This window comes from Humulus lupulus, chromosome 1 (genome assembly GCF_963169125.1).
Source record: "Humulus lupulus chromosome 1, drHumLupu1.1, whole genome shotgun sequence".
Classification (NCBI taxonomy): Eukaryota; Viridiplantae; Streptophyta; class Magnoliopsida; order Rosales; family Cannabaceae; genus Humulus; species Humulus lupulus.
Window position 1 is genome coordinate 306,627,967 of NC_084793.1, and position 25,506 is coordinate 306,653,472.

At 32.1% G+C, this 25,506-nt stretch overlaps 1 protein-coding gene across 2 annotated transcripts; it reads right to left on the bottom strand.

The window, feature by feature from the left end:
- Window positions 1–8,259: 8,259 nt before the first annotated feature.
- On the bottom strand, window positions 8,260–12,372 carry LOC133812715 (G-type lectin S-receptor-like serine/threonine-protein kinase At4g27290). 2 transcript variants are annotated; one of them, XM_062246517.1, is made up of 7 exons: window positions 11,045–12,372; window positions 10,819–10,929; window positions 9,913–10,061; window positions 9,605–9,815; window positions 9,270–9,507; window positions 9,032–9,182; window positions 8,260–8,768 (listed from the first exon to the last, which is right to left on the bottom strand). In XM_062246517.1, the coding sequence occupies exons 1-7, from the start codon at window positions 12,321–12,323 to the stop codon at window positions 8,451–8,453; spliced, it is 2,457 nt and encodes an 818-aa protein (XP_062102501.1). In that variant the 5' UTR covers window positions 12,324–12,372; the 3' UTR covers window positions 8,260–8,450. The 2 variants fall into 2 exon arrangements, with proteins under 2 accessions (XP_062102501.1, XP_062102502.1); XM_062246518.1 differs by having other exon boundaries at window positions 9,913–10,058; window positions 11,045–12,371.
- Window positions 12,373–25,506: the final 13,134 nt, after the last annotated feature.

Consider the following 25,506-nt stretch of genomic DNA (forward strand, 5'->3'; position numbering starts at 1 on the left):
ATTTATAATTCACCCCCATGCATAAAAATACACAATCACGCCCTCAACGGGCCAAATTACCAAAATGCGCTTATAATTAAAATTGAGCCCATATGCATGCATTCACCATCATATAATAATATAATTCACATAAACATGCATATAATCATTAAATATAATAATAAATCAATTATGGCCCTCCCGGCCTCCTAATCAAGGTCCTAAACCTTATTAGGAAATTTGGGGCATTACACCCGCCCTTCTAGTCCTCCCAACTAATAGTAGCTCACTTGACGCACCTGCGTCAGAGGGTGGTGGAGAGCTGACACCAGGTGCTCCCTCTACGAAGAGTCTTCTGAGGTTTTAGCCTTCTACTAGGAACATATATGATTTTTGCTTGGGAGACATATTTGGATCTTAGCTCGCTAATTTTTTGAATCTCCCAAATCCGATTGCACCATTGCATTCATTAACCCTTCAATATGGAATCTACCAAGTCTCGTCCATTTCTGGATAATATTGAAGATATTTACGAAAATGCCACTGCCATACAAACTTGGCATCAACATGATCACCGGCTTGCACCCTCGCATGCGCATCTGATCGAGCACCATCCTAGCTTGTAACATGCCCTCAAGGCCGGCATGTTACACTCTCCCCCACTTCAATTGTTGATGCCCTCATCGACAGACCGCTGGCCAGTCTTCTTTCTGCCTCGACTCCTAAGCTTACTCCATGCTTCTTTTGAATCTTAAGTCTGTACTAGTCTCTCTACTACTGTAGAACCACCCACTTGGTGATGATCTCCCACGTCCACCCTTGGACTCGATCAAAGACCCCATGCCACTGTCGCTATTCAGAATTCTCCCATGAAGTAGTGCATCTGCATTGGAATACTCCTTGCACACATGAACTCCTCCAAGTCCATCACGATGTCCCTCCAGTCAACCAAGTAGCCCTTACAACACTGAACCCGAAGCAAACATATCCTCTGATTGAAGCTTCCCCGCCAACTGTCCAATGCATACTCCTATTGACAAGGACGAAATTAAGGTGCACCCCTCGGGGTGAGGTTCGCAAACCAACAGTTCCCAACAGTACCTACGAAACATCCTTCAGCTGAAGACTTGTCTCTCTTAGACAAGTCCCTCTGGACATGGCGTAAGCCAGCTCCATGGCAAACTCGACCCCAACACTCTTGTCGTGGGTCAAAATTGTGATGCGTCTCTCTCGGACGAGACACTCATGCCAACTGTAGCATTTATGCAGTATCTAGTGCAACATTGCACACAGACTTCGTGAAGTAGTCTCTTAGACTTTTGGCCCTCCGGGCTTACTGCATACCCATGGCTTGATGCGAAATGGTCACTCCTGACCATAAGCATAACTGTTTCTCTGAGCTTCTACAATGTGGTCAATGATCTGACATCATTCGAAACCACTATACTGCCTTCTGGCTTGTGCTCATGCTGACTCTCAGCATCGTGCCTCAAGTTTTGCCCCCAAATCAACTTTGCCTAACTCTAGATGGCCTGTTGTCCCAATCCGCTATCTCTCTTCGACATAAGTTCTCTGAATCATTCGACTTGTGTTCCCATAGACACGAAACATGTCCCATAACATGCTGCAAAACCTGCCCAATCTTGGTCTCAACCTACGCCCATGCATATTGTCTATCTGCAGCTTCACTTGGTCACCAGACCCACTTGCATATCATAGAATCTCAACATGTGCATTCAAAACTAAACTTTCAATATTTTTGACAAAAGAGAAGGCAAAACTTTAGCCTTGGAAAATTAATGATTTAGATTACAAACTCATTATCGTATATATAATAGGGAAAGAACAAGCTTACTTTGATGTAAAATATCTTTCTGAATGAATTATTATATATTTCTCGCTCGATTGGTATGTTACGGCGGCACACTAAACAATACACAAAGGGAAACTTCAATTTATATGCTTGATAAAAGTTATAATTACAAAAAAATGCTAGGCATATTAAAATTTTCAAAATAATGCTATTGTTTTGTACTTTACCCAAAATGCCCTTACCATTTCTTCCTCACTTTTCACTCCTCATTTCTCTCTTCTCTCTTCTCTCTTCCCTCTCTCTCTCTTATTTCACTCTCTCTCACCTCACACCACCACCAACACCACCACCACACTAAATATTATATTTCGAACAGATTTGGACATGATTTTTGGGTTTTTTTGGCGATTTTTTTCAGATCTGAAACTCTGAAATCTGCAGAAAATCGACCTTGCTCGATGGTGGTTCGATGGTGCTCGATGCCAGCTCGATGAGACCTTCAAAATCATTATTTTTCATGAAAAAATGACTTTGCTCGATGGTGGTTCGATGGTAGCTCGATAGTGGCTCAATGGTGCTCGATGCAATTCTTGCAAGATACATAATTTTTCACTCGGGTGTCCGTTTGGGATGATTTTTTTTTATTTTGGGTATTTTTTCAAGATCTACACGTTTGGCATGTTAATATGCACATTTGTGAAGTGTAACACTTGTAAAAAATACAAAAGTGCAATCATACCTCATGTTTAAGACATCTTTTGGTATATTTTTAAGTTTTAAACTTCCCAAATGTACATATGAGCATGTTAAACGTGTAGATCTTGAAAAAATACCCACAAAAAAAAATCACCCCAAACGGACATCCGAGTGAAAAATTATGTCTCTTGCAAGAATTGCATCAAGCACCATCGAGCCATTATCGAGCTACCATCGAACCACCATCGAGCTAAGTCATTTTTTCATGAAAATCTTGATCTTGAAGGCCCCATCGAATGGTGGCTCGATGGTGTTCGATGCAATTCTTGTAAGAGACATAATTTTTTCACTTGGGTGTCCGTTTGGGGTGATTTTTTTTTTTGATTTTGCGTATTTTTTCAAGATCTACACGTTTGACATGTTAATATGCACATTTGGGAAGTTTAAAACTTAAAAATATACCAAAAGATGTCTTAAACATGAGGTATGTTTGCACTTTTGTATTTTTTACAAGTATTACACCTCCCAAATGTGCATATTAACATGTAGATCTTGAAAAAATACCCAAAATCAAAAAAAAAATCACCCCAAACGGACACCCGAGTGAAAAATTATGTCTCTTACAAGAATTGCATCAAGCACCATCGAGCCACTATCGAGCTACCATCGAGCGAAGTCATTTTTTCATGAAAAATAATGATTTTGAAGGTCTCATCGAGCTGGCATCGAGCACCATCGAACCACCATCGAGCTACCATCGAACCACCATCAAGCAAAGTCATTTTTTCATGAAAAATCATTATTTTGAAGGTCTCATCGAGCACCATCAAACCACCATCGAGCAAGGTCGATTTTCTGCAGATTTCAGAGTTTCAGATCTGAAAAAAATCGCAAAAAAAAAACTCAAAAATTATGTCCAAATCTGTTCGAAATATAATATTTAGTGTGGTGATGGTGCTGTGAGGTGAGAGAAAGTGAAATAAGAGAGAAGAGAGAAATGAGAAGTGATGAGGAAGTGGAAAGGGCATTTTAGGTAAAGTGCCAAAAAATAGCATTATTTTGTAATTTTTAATATGCATAGCATTTTTTTGTAATTATAAAAATGATCAAGCATACAAATTGAAATTTCCCTATACAAATATATTATCTTCTATTTTATTCTTATGGAATTTTTATGTCAATTTCTCTTTTCACTGTTTGATTTCTCTAGTTGTGAATTTTCAACTGTCTTAGAAGTAACATTGGAATTCCTATCTATATATTGGACTATTTATGATTTTTGCCCTCAAATTTTATACATTATCGTGTTCTCTAATTTTTTAAGACCATTGAAAATTTCCCCAAACTATTTACAGTATTATAAAGTAGGATTTTTGTCTAATTCTGTCCAATTTGGTTAACAGCATGCTAGCGTGTCTCTTTACTTACTAATGTGTCTTACCTACGTCAGCGCCACATGTGTAATTAAAAATATTAAAAATCTCTTTTTTTATCATAAATTAATAAATTTAAAATAAATCATTACACTAAAAATAATTTAAATTAAATTAATTTTTTATAAACTATGATTTATTTTAAATTTATTAACTTTTAATAATAAAAAAAGATTTTTAATATTTTTAAAATATACATGTGACGCTGACAAGGCCAAGAAACCTCAGCAAGCAAAGAGTCACGTTAACCACATTGGATAAAATTGAACGGAAATCCCACTTTACAACATTGTTCTCTAGTTTTTGAACTAGATGTTTACGAAGCTTTGAATAGGTCATTTTGAGACTTGGCATGTAAAGTTGTGTTTACCAAGGATTTGGCCAATTATATTAAATCAAATAAATGATATAAAAATAGAGAAATTGAATAAATATGTAACATCCCAAAGTTCCTAATAAGGCTTAGTGCTTTGATTAGGGGTCATGAGGTATTATTGGAATATTATATGATTTAATTTAATATTTATGTGATTATGTGAATTGCATAAGTTATATTATGATATGACCGATTATGTATGTTTAAGAGTATTAAATATGTGTAAAATGCTCACTTTTATCTAAATGGACATTTGTAATTTTTACCTACTGATGACAAAATTGTGATTGTATTGTTATATGATTGAAATCACATTATTATGTGGATATATTTGAGATATTCGGCAGAAGTCGGTCTTTTTGAGCAAGATAGCGGTAAAGTCACAATGGAGATTAATACTCAACTCGGGGTGAGCCAAAGAGTATTTTGGTAATTCAGTGAGTTACTTTAACTCATTGGAGTATGAGTCGTATTTTGGGAAAAATAGTAATACTCCGAGACTGGCGAAATTAACCAATTTTCTCCCTTGTGTGTCTGCTTGCCCCCACTTACTCTCTCTACTCTTGATCACCAATCTCGGTAGAGCTATAATTTGCGAAGTTTTAATTCATGCACAACAAGCTTGTTATTAAAGATAGCTTTACTAGGAATGCAACTTAAATGGAAAAGATTCTCTATGTTTTCAATTGTACTAATTAATTTATACTAAGAGACAGAGAAGTTATATTTATGACTTTAAAATATATTTACATATTTATTCTTGACGCAAATTATTAAAATGTACTTGTTTTAATTTCTTGGTGAAAAATAGTGTAATATAACTTTAATAATTTATGACAACTAATCCAAAACATAAATGAAGTGGTTGAGATTATTATTTTTTGAAAAACACTCGGCCAAACCACCGTTAGTAGTTTTGATTGAATAAATCTCGAAAAAATATCAAAATAAAAAAAAAAAAACACTTGAATTAGATAAACAGGTGCAAAGTTACGCATTTTCGAAATTTTCCTTACAATTTATGTAATTTTTAAGGTCTTTCCCCTTTCATAATTATTCTTCTTAAATTTTTATTTGATACAAATTTTTCTTATAATTTATGAAATTTCTTTCCTATTTAATTTGCTTTATTACAAGGTATATTTTAACAATTTTATTAATAATTATTTTTATATTATTTTACATTTATTTTTAAATATATATTTATTCTTTATTAATTACAATAAAATAATGAAAATTATGCCTTATTTACTTTTAAAAATGATCAAAATCAAGAGTACGATTAACTTTGATATTTTTTTCTTTCTATTCTTCTCTTAGGTAATGCAATATTAGAGAAATCATTAAAATAAGTCAAATGTTATGTACTGTAAAAAATTATATACGATATAACTTCACGTTATTTAACAAACATCATATATATATATATATATATATAGATAGGATAATGCTTCACTTTAAGCCCTACCGGTAGAGCTCTCAGTATTTCTCGACCCGTGAATAATTTTCGGCGTGATTTTTTTTTATAACCGTGTATATTGTAGCTATTTAGAGCATCCTGCAAATTTTCAGAAAATTCTAAATAATTTACAGTACCAAAAATTAGGTTCAAACTTGTTGTTTTTCATGCACATAAAAAAAGTTAGTCACGCGTGCAATAACATGTTTGAACCTAGTTTTCGGTACTATAAACTATTCGGAATTTTTTTAAAATTTGCAGAATGTTCTAAATAGCTACAATATACACGGTCATAAAAAGAATGGTTCCAAAAAATATTCACGGGTTGTAAACACTGAGAGTCCTACCAATAGGGCTTAAAGTGAAGCCCCTATAGAAAAATTTCTCTATATATAACATTTTCGTTTACTTAGTTTTAGTTTTGTTTATAAAATTTATTAATTATATTTATTACATTTGTATTATTATTTATAAATTTTAAATATTATATATAAAAGAATGATATAAATATATTAAATGAAAAATTAAACAAAAATATTGTTTATGATTTATATACATAATATAATGACATTTTTAAACATAAATAGTAATTTTTTAAATAAATATTTAGATTATATATTATTATAATGATATTTTATAACATTTAAATTTATATTAACATAAGTATTAAATATATAGTTTTGTATTATATATTATTATAGGACAATTCTCATGTAGGGGCTTCAAAAAGAGTCCTACCGTAGGGCTTTCAGTGTTTCTCGACTCGTGAATAGTTTTCGGTGCGAATTTTTTTATGACCGTATATATTGTAGCTATTTAGAGCATCCTGCAAAGTTTCAGAAAATTCCGAATAGTTTACAGAACCGAAAAATTGGTTCAAACATGTTGTTGCACGCGTGACTAATTTTTTTTATGCGCGTGGAAATCAACATGGTTGAACCTAGGTAAACTATTCGGAATTTTTTGAAACTTTGCAGGATGCTCTAAATATTTACAATATATACGGTCATAAAAAAATTCGCGCCGAAAACTGTTCACGGGTCGAGAAACACTGAGAGCCCTACGGTAGAGCTCTTTTTGAAGCTCCTACATAAGAAATTCCCTATTATTATAATAATGATATTTTATAATATTTGAATTTATATTCAATATTAATATAATAATAATATTTTATAATATCTGAATTTATATAAATATAATTAATAAATATCTATTTTTAGTTAATTTTAAAAATATATTCCATTAAATATTTAAAATATTCTATTAGAGTTAACAAAGCAAACAATTAAAACTAATAATTTTCTTTATCTATACACTTTTTATATAGAAGAAATATATAGGAAGTTTCTCCAGTAGGACATGCTTTTTGTCCTCATCAATATAAATATTTTTTATTTTTGCACGTAAAAAATTTATAATCTAAATTTTTTTTATATGACAATGTACAATGTAGTTATTTAGGATTTCCCACCAGTTTTCAGAAAATTTTAAATAATTTATAATGCCAAAAACATGTTTCAAAATAAATTATTTCACACATGTATAAAACAGGCTTCAAAACAACTTATTTCATATTTTCAGTACTGTAAATTATTTGGAATTTCACAAAAATATGTGAGAAGTTCTAAATAACTATACTATATACCACCATATAAAAAAAAAATTAGATTGTAACCTATGTGACGAAATCACAAAAACAAAATTGTTGGTCCATCCACCGAATTTTGTTGCATGCATAAAAGACTAATATGGATGCATCGCAACACTCCATGAAAGTTGTCTGTTTATCAATTAATTCTAATGGTCGGCCTTCTTTAAGAATTTTACAGAAAACATTTTTAATCAAAATTGTTTTAAGAAATTAAATAGTACTTTTATTTTATTTATTCTAGACCAATATGATTGTGTAATTATGGTGACAAACGCACGATAACATAAACAAAAGAGAGTTTTGTTGCCAAAATATTTGATTAAGTACAATTTTTTTACTAAGAACATAGATTTTTGACGCCAATAGCATGTTAAGTAATTAATAGAGAAAATGTTCTCCATCAAACAGGAAAATGTTCTTTTTTACATATATATATATATATATTAATTTCTATATATATATATTTATATATATAAAGAACGATTATAATGTATTTTTTTTTGTAACATCAGTGTGTATCATTTTTCTATTTTCGACACCTGGATAAATATAATCCCAAATTTTTTTATATAACGGTATACATTGTAAGTATTTAGAATACCCGCAAATTTTCAAGAAATTCTGAACAGTTTACAAAGCCGAAAACAGAGTTCAAACTGTCAAATTTTATATGCGTACACAAAAAAACAGGCACGCGTACAACAGACAGTTTAGACCATGTTTCGGTACCATAATTTATTCAGAATTTCTTGAAAATTTATAAGTTGTTCTAGATAGCTATAATGTACACCATTATACAAAAAAAAATTGATTATAGCTATTCAGGTGCCAAAATAGAAAAAGAATACACCGTTGTTGTAAAAAAAGAGGATGCATGGTAGTCGCTCCTTATATATATAGTTTTTTTTTTTTTGCTGTCAATTTGAAAGCCATACATAAGAATGATGAGTAGGCCCATTCTTCTCTTCATCCTAAATCTACAAGTCAAAAAAAGAAAGAAAAGAAAAGAAAAGGGGATTTATGATGCTCTAACCTTAATGGCCCTATCGACCTCCAAATGTGAGGGTCATACTATTTGTTGAAGTATATGTGTGGAGAATATTGAAAGAATGATTTGGTTCTTGTGAATAAGTTTCCACCATGAAATAATAGCCTGGTGGTTTTGGTTGAGGCAACACTTCATTCTCCCTTCCTAACATAAATATGACAGTTGACATGGTAGGCCTATCCATCGGACTCTGTTGAACACATAAGAGACCAACATGGATGCAATGCAACACTTGCTGCAAATTGTCGTATGAATCTCTTAACCACTCATTGATTAGTTCCATTGACCTTCCTTCCTTCAGCAATGTCCATGCCTATAAAAGTAAACAAGGAAAAACCCTTTATGTTATTCATTATGATTTGGCTTGGAGAGACACTTCAATCGAGTGATGATGATGACTTATTAGTCAAGTGATATTCGGACATACAAAATACATACTCAAATATAACACTACGACCAACTCAAATTTTGAGTCTAAATCATTATTATTCTTTGTTAAACACGATAATGCTAGCTATAATCATTGGCTAACTAAACATCTAAATTAATAGAGGCCAGGCAACTTTTAAGACTTACATGTCCAATAAGAGAGTTAACACCATTTTCTTGTTGAAAGTTTCTACTTTTCATTCCACTTATAATCTCCAATACCACTATACCGAAGCTAAAGACGTCGGACTTGGTTGAGAATAAGCCAGCAAAAGCATATTCAGGCGCCATATAACCGCTGCATATGCATCATTATTAGAAACAAACAAAATGGCCATAAATGCATTTGTATTGATCAGAGAACATATGATACGAGTATACTCACTAAGTTCCTACTACTCTCTTTGTGTTCCCCTCTGTTTGATCTCCTCCAAAAGTCTTAGCAATGCCAAAGTCCGAAATTTTTGGATTCATCTCATGATCAAGTAGTACATTACTAGCTTTAAGATCTCTATGTACAATTCTCATTCTAGAATCTTCATGGAGATAGAGAAGTCCTCGAGAAATTCCGCAAATAATTTGGAAACGCTTTGGCCATTCTAATAGTCTACTTAGTGTTTGATCTGAAAAATCAAAACATTGTTCAAGTAAATCAAGTAACTCTAACATATTGAAACAATAGCTTAAAATAACCCAAAAACTAAACAAAACACTTCTTACCAAAAATGAAAGAATCAAGACTTTTGTTGGGCAAATATTCATAAACAAGCAATTTCTCTTCTCCATCAATGCAATAACCAAGAAGCTTTACAAGATTCCGATGTTGAAGTTTGGCAATTAACTTCACTTCATTTCTGAACTCATTCACTCCTTGTCCTGAACTCATTGATAGCCTTTTAATTGCGATTTCTAGTCCATCTTTTAACTTGCCCTGAAAATGCCACATTAACAACAGGGTCTTCATAATTTTTCAATATATGACAATTTATCTTTTTCATAAATATTGTTCTTGCCTATGATAACCTTACTCTGAATACAGGTCCAAAACCACCTTCTCCAAGCATATTCTTTTCTGAAAAGTTATCAGTTACTGTAGCTAATGTTGAAAAGGTGAACAAGGGAAGCTCAAAATCTTCCTCTTCACCTCCATTCTGATACATCTTTTCACTTCTCTCTGCTTTTTTCAATGTAATATGACGAAATTTTAATAATAAAATACGAGGCAAATTAGGTATACCATGAAAGCAAGCGTCACAAGACAATTTATTATTATTCCTTAAACAAAAGGTGGTGTTATTCTTATCCAAGCAGATTGAGCAGTTCAAATGCATTACATTTACATTAAGGGGTGTTTGGTATGGGCTAAAATAAAAGTAGGAACGAGAATTTAAAACACTTCCAACACTTTTGTGTGGGTCCTACGTATATTTGAAAGGTAAAGTGAACACTTTTGTACATTAGAGTTTAATATTCCTCCAATTCTAAGTCTCTCAACACTTTCTAAAGTTACTTAACTACTCAAAACAAACACCCGAAAAGCAATACTAAAAGTAATCTGGAAGAGTTTATTAGTTGTAGGCTTGTAGCTATACGACAAAACTAGGTAGGTATTGAAAGGTCTGTATTTTCATATTGAAACTAAATGATTCTATATTTTGTACTATGGATTGGTTAAATGAGAAAGCACATAGAATTTTGAAAAACCAGTACAGCAATAATATTATGGCTTAAAATAAAGGGAATCTGTATTCAAAATTGGCCACTTACGTGCACTTTATTAGTTAAAAAAAGTCCAAGTATACGTGTTATTCAACTATATATATATATATTGATTATCCTAGTCTAAATTCAAAATTGGTGGTTGCATATGAGTCATGACAACAATCTATGACACAATTAATTTATAGGCTACAAACAGAGTAAGTAAACATTACCTTTTAAGCCTCTCCTTCTGTGAAGGAAAAATCCAAGTAATATCATCCCTGAAACACTTCCAACTACAGCCACAACTATCACAGCTGTTCTCACCTTATTATTAAATTTTCCTTCACAAAGAAGTAAATAAAATGTAGTAAGATATTGAACCTTGAATAAAACCATATGAACTTACTAAAATATTACGACATTTAATGATCTTTTGTGACAAAATTAACTATGTACCTGGCTCTGAATCTAACATACGAATATATAAATCTTGTCCACCAGAGTTGTATACTCTAATATCTAAGAGATCACCAAACCATAGGGCACAACCACTGTCTTGTCCTCTAATATCAGAGTTTGAATAAGCCATGCAAGAACAGTTGCTCAAACACTTGGCCTTGCACTCGTTTAGATTCATACTCCGGTTCCCACAAGAATGCTTTGCATCTGGCAATTTTAAGCTTGAAATTTTCACAAATTCGCCTTTTGGTTTATCCATTTGGCAGCTCGAAGGATTCTCTCGGACACATCCTTGAGACCAATCCATTGAATCCCATTCTTCTGGAGACTTGGGCTTAAACCCAGATAGGCATTGGCAGATTGGACTGTTAGACATGTTACAGTTTGCATTAGCTCCACAATGGCCGTAGTTATCACACAAATCCGTCGGAGATGTAAAATAAGGATTCCAGATTTTCTTGCTTTCAATCCATGTCCATCCCCTACGACTGTTCGTCGTCAAATTCAAGACCATTATTAAGATCAACGACTTGTTCTTGAGATTGTAAGTGTAATAAACTTCATTTTCATTGTAAACAAATTCGAAATTCGAGAGCCGCTTCATATCAGGAGTTGACTCAAGAGCACCCAAGCTCAGGCCATTCCATGGCCCACTTCGAAAAAATTCCACAGACCCTTTTCTTATAATTGCTTGGGGTAATGAATGAAGTTGTTCATCAAATTCAATTCCCCAAGTGAAATTCGACGAACAAGGATCATCCCAGCTCTTCCATGCTGATAAACGCCGGTTTAGACCGCTCCTCAAGTCCCATCCAAGTTTCATCCCGGATAGCAACGTATCCGAGGGATAATCAAAGCTCTGCCACAAATAGTTTTCTTGGTTTAAATCTTCTTCCTCTGTTATGACAAGATTACCAGAATCTAGTAGTTCAACCTTGGGTTTCTTCGCTCGTTTCGATAAGATCGCTGACCATACGACACTCTTGTTTTGATACAGAAGCTCAAGATTGCCTGTCGTATTATCTATCCTCAACAAGCCAGACGAATCATTGATTGGGCTACATCGATTTGCAACCCAAACGACAGTTTGAATTGGGATATTCTTGTACCAAATTCCCAAATAACGATTCTTTGAACTCCCTGGGCTGAAGAAGCCAAGCTCAAAGCTTCCTTCTTTAGAAACCAAACTTCTGTTCTCGCTAATGGATTGGAAGGAACTAATGCTATCGACTACCAACGAAAGTAAAATGACAAGCTTAAAAGTATGAATAGCCATTAATTATTTGTGCTAATGTAATGTTTGGTTTGTATTTTATTAATGGTTTGTATGTATATGGTCATGGAAGAGTTTTGATAAAAGAAAATAATATTATAATATATATTTATATGATATATAAGATAGAAAAAAATATATATAAACACTAAACAACTAACATTTTTTATTGTTATTTTTTGTATACAGATTATTTGCTATTTTATTACATAATAAATAGTATTTTTGCCCCCTCGAACTATGATTATTGTATGATCGTGCCCCATGAATAATTTGCGATATTAAAAATACTTTCCGAACTATGCACGTTATTAAAATATGGGACTTCTGCTAGATTTCGTTCTATATGGCTAAAAGATTGATAACGTATCATATTATCTGTTGATGTGGCAGTGCCATGTATAGAATAATTATCAATTTTACCTCCCGAACTTTGATCATTACCAAATTATATTTTTTTATAAAAAAATAATTTTTTTTCTTAAAAATAATAATTAAATTCTTAATAAATAAATTTTTTTAATTATCATCAAATAACTCTTTTTTACTTTTTCTTAAACAATATTAATTAAAACTATTTTAGAATGAACATTTAAAATAAATACTAAAACAAAGAAAAAACTTTTAATTAAAGAGATGGACAAAAGACTTAAATAAATAAATACAAATTTTAATTTAAGAGGAGATCAAAGGGGAAAAAACTTTGTCTTAAGATTTATTTTTTAATTTTTATATTAACATATATATTGTAAAAGAAAAGAAAAAGTAAAAGAAAAATTATTTGCTATTAATTAGATTTTTATTTTTTGAGTATTTGAATTTTATTTAATTAATTTGAAACTTTTAGTATTGATTATTTTCTTAATCTTTTAAAATAATTTTTTTAAAATTTTTAAGAATTTAATTATCAATTTTTTTAAAAATAAATAAATTAGGCTTAATAAAAATGGCACAATTTGGTAGTGGTCAAAGTTCAGGGGCAAAATTTTTAATTATTCTATACATGGCACTGCCACATCAAGAGACAAAATGCTACATCATCAATCTGTTAGCCACCTAGGATGAAATTTAACAGAAGTCTCATATTTCAGTAACGTGCATAATTCGGGGGAATTTTTAACATCGCAAATCATTCGAGGGGCACGATTATACAGTGGTCATAGTTCAGGGGGTAAAAATGTTATTTATTCTTTATTATATTAAGAAGGTGTAATTTTATTATTTTATTTTTTTAATAATCAAAATATAATGAAATCCAATAACTTATAACATATTTATATTAATAAAAGAAATCCATACAATTAAGCACATTTTTTTAAGTAATAATAATATTATTTCTTTCTATAAATTTTTTGTATATTGAGTATTAATAATTAGAATTTTATTATTATTTATTTGTTTAATTTGTATATAAGGGTAATTTAGTAAAATAAAAGTTAAATTCAAATACAAAATAGTATTTTGGTATATTATAAAAACTTACATTACAAAATAATAGTAATTTGATAAAAAAAAATTATTCATTATAAGAGTAAGGGTAATTTGGTCAAAATAATGTTAATTTTATTTCATTCTATTTCATAGTATATCAAACATATTAATCATTATTCAGTCATTCATTCCAAAGTCTCTACCAAACAAAAGAAAGAAAATTTCATTACATTTCATTCCTATTACCATTACCATTCCATTTTTATTTTGTAACCAAACGCCACCTAGGTTTCTTGGTTTCTCGCTGCTTATAAGCTATTTTTATATTTTAAAAATTATTTCTAGAGATCTTAATGATGTATTATACACGCGCGTAACGCGTTCACAATTATTATTTATGAAACTATTAGAAAAAATATTGCTTATATTCGGTAAAATCTTTAATTTTAAATTTTTTAAATACAAAAATGTAATATTATTTTATTTTTGTTTCTTTATTTTAAAAAAAATAAAAATATGTTTGGTAATTATTTATTATTTTTTGTTTTTAAAAACAAAAAATAATAAATTTTTTTGATAACTTTTTTTTGTTAATTTTTTTTTTAACAATATGAAGAGTTGATTTGAAGAAGAGAAGAAAAAAAAAATCGAATACGGTTTAAAAAAATTTTGAAAGTAAAAATATTCTATTTTCAAAATTCAATAAATTTTAAAAAAATAATAAATAAAAATAGAGCTACTAAACACATTTTATGTTTAATTGTCAACTTTTTAATTAATTAAATAAAAAATTCTATTTTTATAAATGCTTTTTTTTAAATTACTAAAATTCAATAATAAAGTATATTTTCAATAGTTATATTTTTATTTATTTAGTAAACGTTGTATATATTTTGTTTTTTTTTTTCAGCAAGTTAGATATATTTTAAGATTGAGTATTGACATTTTGCACCCAACACCAAAAGCCGTGACAAACTAAAATTGAACCAATATTTATTTTCACCACTAGCTTGGTATTAAACACCAATATGTGACACGAAAAAAACGTGATTAATTACTTGGCACCCAATTTTAATAATTAATTCTAATTTAATAGCATATTCATATTTGAGAATTAATTTTTTTAGACCCCGGATTTTTCTTCATTACTCAATTAGATATTATAAATCTCTTTTTGTTCTTGGTTGGATTATTTTTCTTTCTTTGTATAAAAACTATAACCAAATTTTTGTTATATGACAATATATATTGTAGTTAAGGAAAATATCAGTTTGCTCTTGTCTTATTCCAAAATACTCGATCGATCTTTGTATTTTGTTAAATGCCAATTCGGATATTGTGTTTTACAAAATTGGTCAAAATAGTACTTTATACCTAATTTTGTTCAAAAAAAATTCAAATATAATATTTTATTCTCAGCTCTTCGACACTTTTCTCTACTTTTCTGAACTCATCGCATCACTAATGACTCAAGAATTGATCTTATAATTAAAAATATTTTGACAAAAATCAAGTCTATGGTACTATTTTGATCTATTTTATAAAACACAGGGGCCGATAGCATATTCAGGAAAACCAAAATAGTATTTTCCCTTGTAGTTATAATAGGTATCCCACTAATTTTCAAAAAATTCTAAATATTTTACAATACCAAAAATTAGAGTTCAAAATGTTTAGTTACACTCGTATAAAAAAAAACACGAATACATTTGACTGTTTGAACAATATTTTGGATATCGTAAATTATTCAGAATGTCCTGAAAACTGGTGAAATAATTACTATAACTACAATATATAACGTCATATAAAAAAAATTGGATTAAATTTCTCTACGTCAGAAACAGAAATACCCCTGCTAGTAAGGGCTAACTGGCACCACTACTTTAGAATTCTCCTATATTCATATAATATTTATTTTCTTTTATTTTTAAGAGTAATGGCCAGAGATGGTCAGATATAAATAATGCTAACGATAGTATATAACTTAAATACACTGATATTCAAGGAATACTTTCTAAAATAATTATTTAAATAATAAGTATTCTTTTTTTTTTTTTTGTCAGACCAAATATTGGATGGGAACAAAATCTTATCAAATTTAAGCGTCTTTCTCTTTAATTAAATTTTTTTTTTAGTATTTTAGTATTTATTTTAAATGTTTATTCTAAAATAATTTTAATTAATATTGTAAAAGAAAAAGTGAAAAAGTGAAAAAGAGTTATTATTTGACAATTAAAATTTTAATTTTTTAAAGATTTAATTATTATTTTTAAAAAATATATATAAATTTTTTTTATAAAAATGATATTATTTGGTAATAGTCAAAGTTCAGGGAAAAAATTGCTAATTATTTTATAGATAATTGATGGACCCAAAACGGGTATGTTTAAAAATTTATAAATCGCAAGCGCACGAATCGTTCATATAGAATAGTGATCGTGTAAGCAAGGATGTCGAACCCAAAGGAGTTGTCTAAAATCGAAAAGAAAATTATTTTAAGCCAAAATTAATAAATTCTAACCTAGTTCCAAAGATTGATGAGAATTTTGAATAATGAAAATAAAATAAAAGACAATAATATAAAAATTAAAGACAATATATATAACATAAATTACTAATAGAAATGAAGATGGTAAAATAAGATTATTAAGGATTAGAATCCACAAAATATAAATTCAATAATATTTATAAGTATACTGATTCCCAAGTTTTAGTGATAGTCAAGATAAATCATACTATCATTTTCTAAATAGATTTATAATTTTAAGCACAAATTTCTTCTAAAAAGATAGGATTTTTCTTCACTTTTCAAAATTATAATTTCAAAGCATTTAGTGTAAGTCAATCTAATGAAATAACAAATAAATCAATGAACATTATTTATAAGGCAAAACATAATATTTTTGTTCTAAGCATGGATGTGTACAATTTAATGACACATCTTACACAAAGAATATTATGTATTTGCACTAATGAAGAGCAAAGTTTAAATATGTGCTAACAATCCAAAATACATGATATTTAAGATGAAAGAAGATATTTGAAGAAGAAAATTCCATAAACTTTATTGCACAAAATGGGAAATCAACATACAAAATAAATACTATCTAGTTACAAATTGTTTCATCATTACCTTAATAATCTTAAAAAGATTAGAAACACATAACTAGAATAGCAAATACAAACTAAAAATTACAAACATAAATAGGAAAATTTGGAGGAGAAACCCCCAAATTTTTCCTCTAAAAATACATAGAAAAAAATAAAAAGAAGAAGAAGATGAAGAGAATTGATAGGTTTTGAATGTGTAGAAACTTTGTGTAGAGTAACCTCCTTTCCAAAATTGGACACCACAAATCCCTTATTTATAGCAAAAAATGATGATTAAAATAATCAATTCAAATTAATTAAATTAATTATAATACGGCAAATAGGGATAAATTATAGGGTGTAATAATTATATTTTGGGGTAAAAAGTGTAGAAAGTGAGGTAAAAATATAGTATTTTTGTCATAGGAGACAAATGGTACAAAAGTAATTTTATTGGGCTCAAAATGCACAAAAGACAGCTGGTTTGGTGGCTTTGGGGCTGCTTTGTGTTGGCAGCAGGCTTTGGTTTCATTGATGCATGGCTGTGAGGAAATGGGAAGCTGGCTGGTACGTGGGAGGCATGAACTGAAGGATATATGTTGATGGCTGAAGCAATTGGCTGCATGTGATGGTGAGCTTCAGGAGGAAACCGTGGGGTGCTAGTGGGCCTTGGAGCTTGGGCCTTGAAGGTGGCAGGGCCCATGAGGCTTATGGCTTTTGAAAAATGCCACAATTTCTTTCTCTATTTTAGCTTCTTTTCAAGAACAAAAGTGTCATAAATTTCCTACAAAATAAATATAAAATAAATCATAATAAAATATTTTCAACTATAAAATAAATCAATTTAATTCTTTGAAAATATTAATTATAACTTAATTTATATTTAACATTTAATTTCAATAATACAACAATTTTTTTACCTCAAACTAAACAACAATAATTCAAATAATTAACTATAACATTTTACAACAAAATAACTATAAAAACACACAAAAATATATAAAATCAAAATAAACCCAATAAATTCAAAACTACTTTAAAACTTAATAAATCAATTAAAAACTCAAGAATTAAGCAACAATTAGCACATAAAAAGTGGTAAAATAACTCTATTTTGTAGAGTTATCAATAATACTGCCACATCAACAGACAAAATGTTAAATCATTAATTCATTAGTCACCAATGATGAAATCTAACAGAAGTCTAATATTTCAGTAACATGCATAGTTCGGGAGAATTTTTAACATCGCGAATCATTCGAGGGGCACGATCATATAGTGTCATAGTTGGAGGGAAAAATGTTATTTATTCATAATAAAAAATAACAATCCGATTTCCCATAAACCCTAAATCAATTATTATATTTTCTGTCATAAATTTTATTTTTTAAACTTATTTTAGTTAAATGTTAATATTTTTTTTGAGCAATAAATGTTAATAATAGTGGTCTAAAAATTGTAAAATAGTAGTAAATAAAAGCATGTACGTATATGAACAATATATAATTGATGGAGTGGTGAATAAAATTAAAACAATATATAACCCAAAACTCATTTAAAACAACTTGATTCACATTTATTTATAGATTTTCACAATATTAGATGGAGTGGCGAATAAATTTAAATTATATTATTTGATTCTTATCTTTAAATAAGAAGAAATAGTCAAAGATAAGTATAATAAATATAAAAAATTAGAATATTCATTATTTACAAATGATATCAGGATGATAAGAAAAAACTTATCATAATTAATTGCATGAAAAATGAAGGAAATATTCATAATTACTTATGATATGAAAGAGATCACTATTAATTTGTATTAACTTCATGGAAAAAAAAATTCTCTAGCCTACAACAATTATAAATAAAATAGCAGATATCACAAGCTTGTCCAAAGTTTCCACTAGTCCCATTTTCGTTTTCTCTCCAAAGTTTCCACTAGTCCCATATTTGTTTTCTTCCCAAATAGTTATTGCTAGTTGGAATGTCAGAGGACTCAATGGCGAAGAAGCATGAGGCAATTAAGATTCCTCATAAAAAATAATAAACCGGAAGTAATTTTTCTAATGGAAACAAAGTTTACTAAAGATAAGGTAGCAACAATGTGTAAGCAACTCTCTTACGATAATGGCTTCGAGGTCCCAAGGATAGGACTAGGTGGAGGGGTAATGCTGCTATGGAAAGAAAATGTAGTAATCTCAGTACAATCATCATCCTCAAATCACATAAGTTGCTTTATAAGTTTTGATAAACATTTGTCTTGGCACTTCAGTGGCTTTTATGGTCACCCAGCAATATCCAATAGACATATGACATGGGAGCTCTTACAACATTTGTGAATAGTAGCACATGGGCCATGGTTAGTGATGGGGGATTTCAATGAAATTCTAAGTCAAGCTGATAAAAATGGAGGAGGGCTGCGAAATGAACACCAAATTGAAGCGTTTTGTAACACACAAGAGGTATGTAAATTACAGCCCTTAGATTATAGAGGTAATCAATTTACTTGGCAAAGATTTTGTGAGGATGACCTCTTACAGGAGAGGCTAGATTGGGCAATGGTTAACGAAAAGTGGAAAGATAGTTTTACTTCAGCCTCTTTAACACATCTAGACTTCTACCATTCAGATCATAGAGCGCTTCTCTTAACTCTTCAAGATGAAACTGGGTCCGGCCTTTTAAGAAACAGGAAAAGACCTCATTTTAAATTTGAAAATCTATGGTCAAATGAGTCAGAATGCAAATAAATTATAAAAAAGTGTTTGAAACCTTTTTCTTCTTCCTCCTCCCTTCTCGCAAATATGAGTAATATTCAGGCGTGCTCAACTAACTTATCCACATGGCACAAGTCAAAATTTGGATCCTTATCCAAAGACATCAAAGAAACCCATTCACAAATTATCTGTTTGCAGAATTCACAAAAACATATGGAAGACCATAGTGAGTTACGACAAGCAGAAAGAAAATTGGATGATTTATTACGCAAAGAGGAAGTCTTTTGGCATCGACGATCCATAATACAATGGCTAAAAGCAGGAGACCAAAATAAAAAATACAAAATTCTTTCATCAAAATGCAAGAGAGCGACAAAATAACAATTCAATTAAAGGTACTATAGTTGATTTTATTTTATATTTCGATCTTCAAATATCTTTCACAAAATGCTTAATTATTGAGTGGTGAAATATTGGTTAACAAAGTCTATATAACAATTAGGGATCCTTTCAAGGCACAGTAATAGATAGATACCGAAGAAAATCAAGGAATAATTATAAAATAAAGATACAAAACCAATAATAAACTAATATTCCTTTATCATATATAACAAGATATATATCATTAAAAAATACAAGTTAGAATGGGCAGGCTGTAATGCCCCAAATTTCCTAATAAGGTTTAGGACCTTGATTAGGAGGCCGGGAGGGCCACAATTGATTTATTATAGTATTTAATGATTATATGCATGTCTACGTGAATTATATTATTATATGATGGTGTTATTATATGATGGTGAATGCATGCATATGAGAGTATTTTTAGTTATGAGGGCATTTTGGTAATTTGGCTTGTTAAGGGCATATTTGCAAATTGGGTGCATATTGTAATTTGTGAATGAGATTTTACTATTATGGAGATATATTCGAGCTATTCGACATGAGACGGTCATGTATAGTGGATTAGCGGTTTTGTCATAACGGGGTCAATTTCGGGGTAATAGAAATGTTTATTTGGTGATGGATTGGGAGTATTTGAGATCAGGATGGAATTCTGAAAGTTTTGACTATAATGTCCCCGGGGGTGTTTTCGGGACCCCGAGCACTAGGTTTTATTTGAGGTTACTTAAGCTTGAAGTAGTTGGTCAGATAAGAACGTACGTTAGGAAACCTCTCGTTCTCTCTCTTGACGGTCCGTTTTACCGTTTGAGTATCTTCGAAGAAATCGTGAGTTCTAGGAGTCGAAATCAAGCGAGGGTCGAGGCATAGCGATCCTAGGAAAGAATAGAAGCTTCTTAACCGAAGGATTTGACGGAAAACAACCCAATCAAAGGTACTTGAAGTTTAAGTTCTGAGTCTTTCCGAGTTTCTAAGCTTTGAATTGTTTTTGTGAATCGTTGAGTTTTCGGTTTGTTTGAACCTTGGGTTTTGAGGTATTGGGAAGCTTGGGAACTTTGTTTTGATGATTGGGGAATGTTTAGGTGTGTTTTTTGGGACTTTGAAGTGTTGAAAACACGTTGGAGAATGGTTCTGGGTTGGGCGCCGCAGCCCTAGCTCGAGTTAGCAGGTGGCCTTTCTGTTTCGCTGGGCGCCACGACCCTTGTGTGGGGCGCCGCGGCGCTTGCCTCTGGAAATTCTGGGGGCCGCGGCCCAAGGTGCTAGGGCCGCAGCCCTTGCCCTGTCTTCACCCCGTTTGCTCGTTTTGACCCCGGGAACTTAGATACGGGCCTCGGGAATGTCCCTACTACTTGGATTAGTTTGGATTGATCTCTTGGAGGCTAGATATTGGTTTGGAAACCTTTGGGTTATCATGTTATTGATGGTGTTCCATGTTTGGTTATGGTTAGGTGACCGCTAAGGGCTTTAAGGTTGACCGTTCTCAAGGGTCGTTCTTATATTGGTTCTAGCTCGGATTTGAGGTAAGAAAACTGCACCCTGTGTATATGTGACATGCATGGCTATTATGATGCATATTGGTTGATTATTGGGTATGACATGCGTGGTTATTATTGATGCATGTCGGTTGATTATTATGTATGACATGCATGGCTATTCTTGATGCATGTAGGCTGACTATTAAACGTGACATGCATGGCTGTTATTGGTGCATGCTGGATTGTTGAATATATTGCATATGATGCATAAGAAACATGTGATTAGGACATGCTTGTATACTGGGTGTGATATCGTTCAGAGCTTGAGCCTCTGTGTTAATGCATAGTCCTAATTGTACTAATATCTGTTAAGTAAGCATGCTGAATACCTTGTTTATGGATATATGTTTGGTGGCATGGCTTACCTGTGTATGGCGCTGACTTATTAGTCAGAATCGACAATGGTGTCAGATCCGTCTGTGAAGCTGTGACTTATTAGTTAAGTTCACCACGGGCTGAGCACTGGTCGTGTTTTACCGACCCAAGGGTCAGAGGTGGCAGTGCGTTGTAAACGCCGGCACAAATAAAGATTAGATCTAATCGAGGTCGGCATTGAATGACTCATATGGGGTATTAGTGCTGGACCGACCGGAAGGTCAATGGGAACTATAAGCGCTTGCCTGGTCTACGACCAGATGACTATAGCCAAGGTATATGACCCCGGTGACTGTTTGTCACATGGCTAAGGGACGTTGTCCATAGCTTCGACTCTGGAGTCGTGAGGAAGGTTATGTTGGTGACTAATCACCTTGCACCTGTCCTAATCAAACTTATGAGAGAATCACTTATCAGTTGAGCCATGGTGACCCTATCATCACGTGGCTAGAGGGAGCGATGCTCATTATTGTGACTTTTGGCTATTGTCACCTATCTGGATGGACCATTGGTTCCAAATGGTTACTATGGTTATAGTTGATATTATATCATGTTATATTGTGTTTTCTTGCTGGGCTTCGGCTCACGGGTGCTACGTGGTGCAGGTAAAGGCAGGAGGAAGCTGGACCACCCTTGAGTTGGAGAGCTTAGGTGATGATGTGTACATATACAGCTGCTCGTCCGCCACGGCCGAGATTTAAAGTGGAACTAGGGTTGAACCCTGTTTTGCCGCTTAGAACGGCCTGTTGTAAATACTTTCTGTAATAAACTCTGAAACTTTACTTTCGGGATCCCAATGTATAAATTAAACGTTCTAATGAAACGTTACATCTTAACCGAAGTTTTTATCCCTAAACCGCTAATCATACTTAGTTCACGACTTTGGCCAAATGACTCGGTTAGCGAGTTTAGCAATGTTTACAAGGCACACCGTAACGGTCCCTGGAGTTGGGGCGTTACACAGGCCGTAAAAAATTTATTTATGAAAATAACCTTTCCAATATTATATGATAGGAATTTTCAACGATGGAAACGAATGATGCACAAGTAATAGTGAGATCAGCGAGATCACAATGAAGTTTTACAATTCTTTCTTCACTTCTTCGTCTCCTTCAGAAGAAAAAATTGAAGAACTATTACAAGGAGATCATACTTCTGTTTCAAATGAGATGAACATGAGTTTTGAAGCCCCATTTTCCTTGGAGGAAATAAAATATGCAATCTTCTTTATGCCTGCAGATAAAAGTCTAGGTCCAGATGGTATGAGTGCACTGTTTTACCAAGAATATTGGGATATAGTTGGTTCGTTAGTATAAAAAACTATTATAGAATGCTTAAATGGAAGTGAAGATTTGTCTACAATTAATTCAACATTGGTTTCTCTGATTCCAAAGGTGAAAAATCCAGTTACTATCAGTGATTTTTGACCAAGCAATCTATGTGTACGCCCTAATTCTCCACGGGCTATTAGCAGGCTGAGGTATGGCATAATTGTGTATCAGCCACATGGATGATGTGTACCCGAAGCTGCTGCTCCCAGGTCCCATCTCTATAGCTCGAGGTAACCGCAGGTTCACCGAAGTTGCTAAGGAGTCAGGTTAGAAGTATGGATACCGCGGACTAAGAAGACATCCAGCTCGAGGTACAAGCTTGAGTTGGAGTCTGTGACCCCTTATAAAGTCAACCACGCAATGTAAACGTGCATATATCAGGCATCATGTGTCTGATATATCCCTGAATTCTCGGACACGTAGCCTAAACGTGCGTGTTCAGGCGCCCACGACTGGGTTGGGCCGTGCGGTCCATTATCCCCTTACCTATTGATTAGACCACACTTCATTTGTCAGGTTTTAGGAATTAATCATGAATGTCACAGAGATGACATGATGGGTGAGAAGGTCACGGGATGACCCCCCTTGCCAACCCCTAGGTGCCCTCTCCTATAAATATGGAGACCCTGGGAGTTGCAAAGGGTTGGACTCTATTATGTAAAGAAATACCCTGTAGAGAATACCATAAAACTAGCAATAATATTGGCTGGTGGAGTAGAATGATTTTAACCTTTGAACCACCTAAAAAAGTATTCGCATTACCGTTTTACTTTAATATCACTCATTTGTTTCAGTTCATTACTTAGCACTAATCCCACTCTCTTATTCTGTTAATTACCTGTTGCCAAAGAACCGCGTCAACACTATGCAATGTCCTATACAAATGCATTTCTAAGGTATTAATTAATAGATTAAAACCTTTCCTAGCTTCACTCATCAGCTCTACACAGAGTGCTTTTGTCTCAGGAAGACTCATTACAGATAATGCACTTATTGCCTATGAGTGCCTTCACAGTTTAAAATCTAAGAAGTCAGAGAGGAAATCATTCGCAACAATGAAATTAGATATGAGCAAGGCGTACGACAGAGTTGAATGAATTTTTTTGGAAAAAATGTTAATTAAGATGGGATTTCGACCTTACTGGGTTAAGAAATTAATGAAACGCGTAACTTCAGTCCGATATTTGTTTCAAATTAATGGAGTGATCTATGGAGAAGTAATTCCATCAAGAGGGTTGAGACAGGGGGACCCTCTATCACCTTATCTTTTCCTGGTTTGTGCAGAAGGGTTTTCAGCTTTAATACAACAAGCGGAAAGTAGAAAGGAAATAAAGGGACTAAGAATAGTTAATACAACTCCTTTCATTACCCATTTATTCTTTGCGGATGATAGCCTCATTATCGTCCAGGCATTTGAGAGATCTCTACAAGCTATACAAATTTTTTTTTCTCTATACTCGACATGTTCTAGACAGGTAATGTTTGGAAGACACAATAAAGGCATTCACTAATAACTAGCTCCAATTAGAGATATCAATTCATATGTTTTTCCAATTATTCAAATATAGCTATAATTGTTATCTTTCTTTTCTACGCAGATGATCAACTTTACAAAGTCTTTATTATATTTTTCTCCGAATACTTCGGAAGAGAATGCCACTTTGTATACATCCTCTCTAAATATGCAAAGAACTGATTCTAGAAACATATCCGGGTCTACCAATGTTGGGAGGTAAAAACAAGAGAATTTTGTTTAATTCAATAAAAGACAAAGTTTGGATGAAGTTACACTTATGGCAATCAAAGCTTTTTTCTCAAGTTGGTAAAAAATCTTACTTAAAGTTGTTATCCAAGCTATGCCAACTTATCTAATGTCATGCTTCCGTATACTAGAAGGTTTGTGCCAAGAAATTGAAAGAATACAAGCCCGATATTGGTGGGGTTCTACTAATGAACAAAAGAAAATTCATTGGCGCGCTTGGCATAAAATATGTAGACCAAAGTGTGAGGGAGGATTGGGATTCCGTGGTTTTATTTAGTATAATTAAGCACTTCTGGCAAAACAGGCCTGGCGATTACTAATAAACCCTACATCCCTTCTTGCAAAAGTATTCAAGGCAAGATACTATCAACATACAAGTATATTGGGGGCTAGAGAAGGTCATTATCCTTCAATAGCATGGAGAAGTTGTTGGATATTTTGAATAAAAAAAAAAACAATAGAGATTTTTTTTGTCCCACATTGTTTATAAATGAAAAATCTCCATAGTTAGAAACTATAAATAGACCTTAGTGGTCTTAGTTTCTT